Here is a 9,486-nt window from a genome sequence, read left to right as displayed (position 1 = left end):
GGTGCTAAGCTAAGCTTACTATTCTCCCCTGTATCAAATCTTTGTCTTAGGCTAACAGTTCCCCTCAGCCACCAGTCGTTGTGCTAAGCTAGGGTAACAGTTTCCCTCTCTTTTCAGTCTGCAAAGTTAGGGTAACAGTTTCCTTCCATTTTTAGTCTTTGGGCTAAGATAGGCCAATGGTTTCCATCTGCTTCTCATCTTTGTGCTAAGCTAGGCTAACAGCGCCCTCTGCTTCCAGTATTTGTGCTAAGCTAAGCCAAGCTCACAATTTCCCCCATTTCCAGTCTTTGTGCTAAGCTAGCCTAACAGTTTCCCTATGCTTTGTATCTTTGTGCTAAGCTAGGCTAACAGCCACAGGAACAAACTGATGCTATCCTGTCCCTTTAAGAGCTCTGAACACAAACCGAAACACAGTCATGTGACCCCCTGACATCATCAGTAGCGCTCCCTGTCATTGGTCAGTTTGTTGTGTCACACGCTCACCTGCCCTCAGGACGTCTTCTTCTGCTCTAGTAAACCTGTTCACGCTCCGGCCTCCTCCTCCTGCTCTGATTGGCTGCTGCAGGTCATGTGACCGGCGGTGCCGCTTGCATTGTCCCGCAGATAAAAGCGTCCCTGCTGATCTGAGAGCAGAAATAATGTGTTCCTGTGTCAGTCGGAGATTCAGACGCTGCTAAACTCGTCGATCAGCAGATTCTGCTTCATCTTTACATCTTTGTTTTTCCGACACTCATCTTTTCTCACACTTTGAAACAATTCAAAACTTTTTCTCACATTTTTGGATTTTACTGTTTTACGTCTGATTTTTATTCAGCTGCTTGTCTTTCACAGATTTATTTACCATTTTGATTTTAAATATTTGTTCTTATTGATATATTTTCACAGGTATGTAGACGTGACATGTTCCAATATTCAGTCTATCTTTTGAATTTATTTAATTTGTCTTCATCTGTACGTTGAAACGGTAGATGCTGTGTTTTTATTTATATTTTTGTTGTTGTTGCTTAAACTGTTTTGACGGACGTAGACAAGCATGTTAAAGTTAATTCATTTATATTATATTATTTTATGGTTTTAATATATAATTACAATTTTCTTTTCTATATTTTTACACTTGATTTTTAAAATGCTATTTTCATTTATGGGAATTCTTCTCATTAATTGTTTTTTTTTTTTACCTTTTAAGTTTCTTTCTTTAAATAAATACTTATCTTTAGAATATGTATGAATTCACTTTTTAAGAATTTATTATTTTAGTTTTTATGCTTTGGGATCAATTTTCATATCCTTTTAAAAAAATTATTTTAACATTTTACAGTTTTTTTTCATTCTTATTTTTGCTTAACCTTTCCTCCCTGATTGGCTGAGCAGGCAGGCCGGCACCTTGTTGCTTAGTAACCACATGTGGAACTCAGCCAGGTGTGTCTCCCCTCTGTGATGTCACACCAGGTTCAGCCAATCGACAGGGCAGAGCAGCTCCTCGCCGCGACTCATCAGGCGACAACGCCGCCGCCACCGGAAACCCAAAACGCCGCGGATGGAGCGGGTAAACAAACACAAACACAAACACAAACACAAACACAAACACACATCAGCTGACAGAGCTCAGAGTCGTGTTGTGTTTCATATAAAACATATTTATCTGTTGAGCCTGTTTTAATGTAACTATGAAGGATGAATGTAAACTAACCCGGCTGCGTTATCAGACGGACCAACTGGCAGAACTTTAACTGGTCCATCGTGAGGTTCTGCAGGAGAATCTGGTTCAACACCTGATCAGTGACTGAACCTGGATTCTGTGGTTGACTTCACCTGATAAGCAGCTGATGTTCTGACCGGACCCGTCCGTCATCTTCAGCCCGTCTGTCCTTCTGTAGCTGTCTATAACTGTCTATNAACCAGGTCCACCAGAATCTAAACTATGTTCACCAGAATCTGAACCAGGTTTACCAGAGTCTAACCCAGGTACAACCCATTCTAGATCTGGTCCAGCACATTCTATAACTCAGGCTCTGACTCTAACCTGGTCCACTACACTCTAGAACAAATACCACACATTCTAGACCTGTCAAACTAAAGTCTACACCACGTTCACCACACTGTAGACCAAAACCACCACACCCTGGACCATGTCCATGACAATCTAGAGCAGGTCCACCACATTCTAGACCACCTCTTCTACATAATAGACCAGGTTCACCACATCCTAGATCAGTCCATCACACGTAGGACCAGGTGCACCACTTTCTAGATCATGCCTACCACACTCTAGACCGGATTTACTACTTTTCATATGTGGTCTGCCACATTCTAGATCAAGTCTTCTGCACTCCATATGAGGTCCACCACAGTCTAGAGCAGGTCCATCACAGTCTAGGCCAGGTCCACCATATTCTAGTCCAGTTTCACCACATTTTAGACCAGCTCAACAACATTCTAGACCAGAGCCACCAACTTATAGACCAGACTCATTAAATTCTAGTCCTGGTCAACCACATCCTTGATTGGGTCTCCAGCGTTCTAGATCAGGTCATCATGTGAAGGTGGTTAAATCGGTTGATATGATGTAAACCGTGTGGGCTGAACAGTTGTGACCTGGTTACATGAGAGTGGGGCTCAGCTGCAGGGAGGAGGTTTTACGTTCCTGGACTCAGCAGAATAATCTTTGTTAATCAGATGTGTTAACCAGATGTGCAGCAGAATGGAGGCAGGAAGAGCAGTCTGTCTGTGTTGCTTATTTATCAACAGCTGTTACAGAGTCATGGTTACATCTGCAGCCACAACACGTTTACATCCTCAGAATGATGGTTTCACTTCATATATTCCCTGTTCTGAGTTCTGTCTGTCTGTCTGTCTGTCTGTCAGAGAGGTATAACTTCCTGGGGATCAGTATCGTCGGTCAGAGTAACGACAGAGGAGATGGAGGGATTTATATCGGCTCCATCATGAAGGGAGGAGCGGTGGCAGCAGACGGTCGCATCGAGCCGGGAGACATGCTGCTGCAGGTACTTTATACTGCTGCTGATGTACAACAGATACTACTACATGTAGTATTTGGTCGTTGTATTAATACTGCTTTCTTATGTGCTTCAGGTGAACGACATCAACTTTGAGAACATGAGTAACGACGACGCTGTTCGAGTCCTGAGAGAGGTCGTCCACCAGCCAGGGTCAGACTCATTTACTACCAATACTACTACTACTACTAGTACTACCACGACTACTTCTACTGTTTTGAGCTATAAAGACCATAAAAATACTGAAGAAGTTGTTGATCTTTGCTGCCACCCCGTGGTCAGTAGTGGTACTGCAGCCACCAAACACAGCCGTGTTTTACATTTCAAAGTGTTCCCTTTAAATTAACGAGATGGACAAATATCAGGAACACTTCCTGGGACGGACGACAAACGCAGAGTCTTGGTTCCACGTCATTAGATGAACTGTTTGACTGAAGTGTTTCTGTCGTCTCCTGCAGTCCGGTGACGCTGACGGTGGCCAAGTGTTGGGATCCGAACCCGCGAGGCTGTTTCACGCTACCCAGAAGTGAGTCGGCAACATTTACAGGTCACACGAGTCACCTGGTGTCACATGAAGTAATCTGATCTGAAATACCTCCACAGGTGAGCCGGTGCGGCCCATCGACCCGGCCGCCTGGGTGTCCCACACCGCCGCCATGACGGGGAGGCTCCTCCCACACTACGGTATGACTCCCATCAGCCACTGCAGCATTCGTCCCACCGTCATGTGACTGTAACTGTAATCTGCTGCTGTTCTCCAGGTGTGCACGAAGAAAACCATCTCACCATCCACAGCGACATGACGGTGATCGTCAAGGCGATGGCCAATCCGGAGTCGGGCCTGGAGGTGCGGGACAGGATGTGGCTGAAGATCACCATCCCCAACGCCTTCATCGGTGAGGATCGTCCTGCAGAACCCAGGTTCTCTGTGAGTCTCTTAAGGAACCCAACCAAGACTCTAACTGCTCTGGTTCCTCCGTCCTCCAGGTTCAGACGTGGTCGACTGGCTGCACCGCAGCGTCGAAGGCTTCACCGACCGTCGTGAAGCTCGCAAGTACGCCGGCAACCTGCTGAAGGCCGGATTCATCCGACACACCGTCAACAAGGTCACCTTCTCCGAGCAGTGCTACTACGTGTTCGGAGACCTCTGTGGAGGTGAGGACGTAGTGGCTTCTCTGAATATTCAGGTGTCTGTTCACCTGAGCAGCACCTGTAAATATAAACACCTGAACCAACCGGTGTCTGAAACTGCAGAACCGCTAACGGCCACAAGATGGAGACAAATGACGGAATGACAGACTGTAATTTTTACATTAATCATCTGAACTCCGAACATTTTTCCTCAATACTGGTTAATTTTTTTACTACAGTTTAAAGCCCTGCACATAAAAAAANAACCAGGTCCACCAGAATCTAAACTATGTTCACCAGAATCTGAACCAGGTTTACCAGAGTCTAACCCAGGTACAACCCATTCTAGATCTGGTCCAGCACATTCTATAACTCAGGCTCTGACTCTAACCTGGTCCACTACACTCTAGAACAAATACCACACATTCTAGACCTGTCAAACTAAAGTCTACACCACGTTCACCACACTGTAGACCAAAACCACCACACCCTGGACCATGTCCATGACAATCTAGAGCAGGTCCACCACATTCTAGACCACCTCTTCTACATAATAGACCAGGTTCACCACATCCTAGATCAGTCCATCACACGTAGGACCAGGTGCACCACTTTCTAGATCATGCCTACCACACTCTAGACCGGATTTACTACTTTTCATATGTGGTCTGCCACATTCTAGATCAAGTCTTCTGCACTCCATATGAGGTCCACCACAGTCTAGAGCAGGTCCATCACAGTCTAGGCCAGGTCCACCATATTCTAGTCCAGTTTCACCACATTTTAGACCAGCTCAACAACATTCTAGACCAGAGCCACCAACTTATAGACCAGACTCATTAAATTCTAGTCCTGGTCAACCACATCCTTGATTGGGTCTCCAGCGTTCTAGATCAGGTCATCATGTGAAGGTGGTTAAATCGGTTGATATGATGTAAACCGTGTGGGCTGAACAGTTGTGACCTGGTTACATGAGAGTGGGGCTCAGCTGCAGGGAGGAGGTTTTACGTTCCTGGACTCAGCAGAATAATCTTTGTTAATCAGATGTGTTAACCAGATGTGCAGCAGAATGGAGGCAGGAAGAGCAGTCTGTCTGTGTTGCTTATTTATCAACAGCTGTTACAGAGTCATGGTTACATCTGCAGCCACAACACGTTTACATCCTCAGAATGATGGTTTCACTTCATATATTCCCTGTTCTGAGTTCTGTCTGTCTGTCTGTCTGTCTGTCAGAGAGGTATAACTTCCTGGGGATCAGTATCGTCGGTCAGAGTAACGACAGAGGAGATGGAGGGATTTATATCGGCTCCATCATGAAGGGAGGAGCGGTGGCAGCAGACGGTCGCATCGAGCCGGGAGACATGCTGCTGCAGGTACTTTATACTGCTGCTGATGTACAACAGATACTACTACATGTAGTATTTGGTCGTTGTATTAATACTGCTTTCTTATGTGCTTCAGGTGAACGACATCAACTTTGAGAACATGAGTAACGACGACGCTGTTCGAGTCCTGAGAGAGGTCGTCCACCAGCCAGGGTCAGACTCATTTACTACCAATACTACTACTACTACTAGTACTACCACGACTACTTCTACTGTTTTGAGCTATAAAGACCATAAAAATACTGAAGAAGTTGTTGATCTTTGCTGCCACCCCGTGGTCAGTAGTGGTACTGCAGCCACCAAACACAGCCGTGTTTTACATTTCAAAGTGTTCCCTTTAAATTAACGAGATGGACAAATATCAGGAACACTTCCTGGGACGGACGACAAACGCAGAGTCTTGGTTCCACGTCATTAGATGAACTGTTTGACTGAAGTGTTTCTGTCGTCTCCTGCAGTCCGGTGACGCTGACGGTGGCCAAGTGTTGGGATCCGAACCCGCGAGGCTGTTTCACGCTACCCAGAAGTGAGTCGGCAACATTTACAGGTCACACGAGTCACCTGGTGTCACATGAAGTAATCTGATCTGAAATACCTCCACAGGTGAGCCGGTGCGGCCCATCGACCCGGCCGCCTGGGTGTCCCACACCGCCGCCATGACGGGGAGGCTCCTCCCACACTACGGTATGACTCCCATCAGCCACTGCAGCATTCGTCCCACCGTCATGTGACTGTAACTGTAATCTGCTGCTGTTCTCCAGGTGTGCACGAAGAAAACCATCTCACCATCCACAGCGACATGACGGTGATCGTCAAGGCGATGGCCAATCCGGAGTCGGGCCTGGAGGTGCGGGACAGGATGTGGCTGAAGATCACCATCCCCAACGCCTTCATCGGTGAGGATCGTCCTGCAGAACCCAGGTTCTCTGTGAGTCTCTTAAGGAACCCAACCAAGACTCTAACTGCTCTGGTTCCTCCGTCCTCCAGGTTCAGACGTGGTCGACTGGCTGCACCGCAGCGTCGAAGGCTTCACCGACCGTCGTGAAGCTCGCAAGTACGCCGGCAACCTGCTGAAGGCCGGATTCATCCGACACACCGTCAACAAGGTCACCTTCTCCGAGCAGTGCTACTACGTGTTCGGAGACCTCTGTGGAGGTGAGGACGTAGTGGCTTCTCTGAATATTCAGGTGTCTGTTCACCTGAGCAGCACCTGTAAATATAAACACCTGAACCAACCGGTGTCTGAAACTGCAGAACCGCTAACGGCCACAAGATGGAGACAAATGACGGAATGACAGACTGTAATTTTTACATTAATCATCTGAACTCCGAACATTTTTCCTCAATACTGGTTAATTTTTTTACTACAGTTTAAAGCCCTGCACATAAAAAAAACAACAACAACAACACAACCATGGCTAGAGATAGACAAAAGTAGAAAAAAAAATCATGAAAAAAGATGAAAAAATCCTACAAAATTGAAAAAAAAAATATGTAGGAAAAAGGAGGAAAGACTAGTTTGTTTGTTTGTTTTTTTTTACAGGATCTGCTGCAAACAGAGAAATTTTGAAAGTTACAAAAAAGTGATTTTGGTATAATATCATTATTTGAAGCTCAGAGAACTGAACCTCATGCATGTTAAGTTCAAGTACTGTTGGACAGTTGGGGTTTGGAGGGTTAATGTCTCTTTTTCTTGGGATGGAAACGAGACAGTAAAACAGAAACAGCACAGTTTCCTGATTTTCTCCAGACTGTAAACTAACCACTGGCCTCCCTGTCGTCCTCAGATATGGGGGTGTTGTCTCTGCTGGACCACGATGCAGCGTCCAGTCGGGCAGGAGGGTCCGACTGCGACCCGCCGGCGCCGGCCTTCCCCTACCAGTACCCCATCCCTCACCCCTACAGCTCGCCTCACCCCCTGCAGCAGCTGCCGGCCTGGGGGGGAGGAGGAGGAAGTCAGCACAGTGAAGGTGACGTGTTTGATTCTCTGATGTTTCTGCTTTTAAACTCTTTTCTGTTAAAGTTTAACGAATTTAACTTCTAACTGGGACAGAACAGGAGTTACACAACAGTCTGTGGTGTACGACGTAATGACATCATGGGTCGTTCTGTTTAAATCAAACAAATCTGTAAAAAGTACCAACAAAACCTCCTCAGATCAGCTGGTTCTTTAGCTACAGGAACTTTAGCATACTTAACGAAGCCGCGCAGAGTTCTGCCTTCAGACTGTGAATGTTCCAGAGTTCCAGGTCCTTGAAGTCCACAGAGGAGGGTCCAGATTTATCACTTTAATGGACTTTTTCCATCATTTCTGAGCCTCAGAGCTTCATCAGTACAGCAGATAGACACATGACATTTAGGAGGAAGAACACATCTGAGCTCTGGTAGAACCTGACACCAGATCAGTTCTACGTCCATCCAGGTGAACGCAAGTGAGACAAAAAAGAGGCACAAAAAATGCAACAAACGACATAAAAGAAGACAAAAAAACACATAAAATTAGACAAATGAGACGCAAAATGACAAAAACGAGACAAAACATCATCTAATCGAGACACAAAATGACGAGAAATGACACGAAACAAGCCAAAAACGAGACGCAAAACAACAAAAACTCAAACAGAAACCAGTTTTACATCCATCTGGGTGTCACAGTCTGAACACTGAATCTGGTTTCTGTTCATTTTCTCTGTAACCAGCTGTTAGCATCAGTATTATGGGATGTATCGTAGTTTGAACACTTTAATATAGAAACAATCTTTGGTATCCTGGATGTGTTTCTGGTTTCTGATCATTCACCAGAGAAAACTTAAAAAAAAAGAGCATTTTTGTTCATCTTCAAGTCTCATCTTCACCCTGATTCTGCCACCGCCGTGCTTCAAGGTGGGGATGGTGTGTTTGTGATGAAGTGCATTCTGGGTAAACTTTCCAGGCTCATATCAGCATGTGTGATGGTGGTTGGTCAGAACAAGTTCGAGACAATGGAAGGACCATTTTTTTACTTTTCTATTTGATACCAGGATCGTCTAAACCTGTTTTCTAATCTCTGGTGAATGTATCGTCTGGCTGTGAAATGCAGAAACAACTTTGGTGTTCACATGTTTTATAGAACGGTTTGGACAAATCTCACTGATCGAACCAGTTATTAGCATCCAGAGCTTGTCTGACAGTTTCTCAGATTCTCCTCTGATAGTGTTCAGTTCTGGTTCTGTCCGTTTGTTCTGTTTCCACCCTCAGACTGAACAACAGGGATGACTTGTACTCTTGGTTTCCAGCATTTGTCTTTTCTACGGACATCCCTAGATTGAATATGTGACATCCTGATTGGCCCAGATTGATTTTTCATGGTCTTAATGTGGTTTCACAGGAAGTCGCAGCAGTGGATCGAACTGCAGCGACGACCAGAAGGAGGCCGGAGGTGAAGGAGGAGGGAAAGGCAGCGAGTCCGACCCTCCCAAACGAGAAGCAAGCGCATCACCTGACCAGCAGCCGGCGGCCGAGTCCCCCAGCGACGGCAGCGCCCGGCGGTCGCCCGCCTCCGTCTCTGGTCTCCATGGCAACGACGACGTCCCGCCTCCGTCTCGAGGTCAGCGCCGCGAAATCGCCACCTCCCGACAGTCCTTCCGCCTGGCCATGGGAAACCCCAGCGACTTCTTCGTGGACGTCATGTGACCTCACGGCGATGACGTCGGACGCATTTCCTGACCAACGTGGAGACGAAAACTGTGACCTCAGTCAGGGCCGTTCCTTTATTTAATTTTGAATATTATTTATTTAAACCAGAACTATCCTGATCCGATCCAGATCAGGGCAAATCAAGACAGTTTTTTAACTGAACGATATCAGCTAGAACCTAAGTCCGATCCTGTGTTTACGCCTGCTGTCCCTCATAGACTTCTCATGTGCAACAACATCCACAAACAGCTCACTGACTGACGTGTAGGTTCTGCATA

The 9,486-nt window shown here is 46.1% G+C and overlaps 1 protein-coding gene across 1 annotated transcript in view; it reads left to right on the top strand.

The window, feature by feature from the left end:
- The window catches only part of dvl3b (dishevelled segment polarity protein 3b), a 13,837-nt gene extending 4,632 nt beyond the window's left edge, over nucleotides 1-9,205 (top strand). The window contains exons 6-22 of the mRNA XM_008298452.1: nucleotides 1,450-1,546; nucleotides 2,483-2,508; nucleotides 2,801-3,005; nucleotides 3,094-3,170; nucleotides 3,476-3,543; nucleotides 3,621-3,728; nucleotides 3,770-3,913; nucleotides 4,005-4,172; nucleotides 4,622-4,741; nucleotides 5,382-5,521; nucleotides 5,610-5,686; nucleotides 5,992-6,059; nucleotides 6,137-6,217; nucleotides 6,295-6,429; nucleotides 6,521-6,688; nucleotides 7,321-7,503; nucleotides 8,901-9,205. Of these exons, the coding sequence (XP_008296674.1) occupies nucleotides 1,450-1,546; nucleotides 2,483-2,508; nucleotides 2,801-3,005; nucleotides 3,094-3,170; nucleotides 3,476-3,543; nucleotides 3,621-3,728; nucleotides 3,770-3,913; nucleotides 4,005-4,172; nucleotides 4,622-4,741; nucleotides 5,382-5,521; nucleotides 5,610-5,686; nucleotides 5,992-6,059; nucleotides 6,137-6,217; nucleotides 6,295-6,429; nucleotides 6,521-6,688; nucleotides 7,321-7,503; nucleotides 8,901-9,205 (2,170 nt within the window). The remainder of the gene's footprint in view (nucleotides 1-1,449; nucleotides 1,547-2,482; nucleotides 2,509-2,800; nucleotides 3,006-3,093; nucleotides 3,171-3,475; nucleotides 3,544-3,620; nucleotides 3,729-3,769; nucleotides 3,914-4,004; nucleotides 4,173-4,621; nucleotides 4,742-5,381; nucleotides 5,522-5,609; nucleotides 5,687-5,991; nucleotides 6,060-6,136; nucleotides 6,218-6,294; nucleotides 6,430-6,520; nucleotides 6,689-7,320; nucleotides 7,504-8,900) is intronic.
- Nucleotides 9,206-9,486: the final 281 nt, after the last annotated feature.

This window comes from Stegastes partitus, unplaced genomic scaffold (assembly GCF_000690725.1).
Source record: "Stegastes partitus isolate 25-593 unplaced genomic scaffold, Stegastes_partitus-1.0.2 Scaffold1318, whole genome shotgun sequence".
NCBI classification, from domain to species: Eukaryota; Metazoa; Chordata; class Actinopteri; family Pomacentridae; genus Stegastes; species Stegastes partitus.
This window is presented reverse-complemented; position numbering and strand designations above follow the sequence as displayed.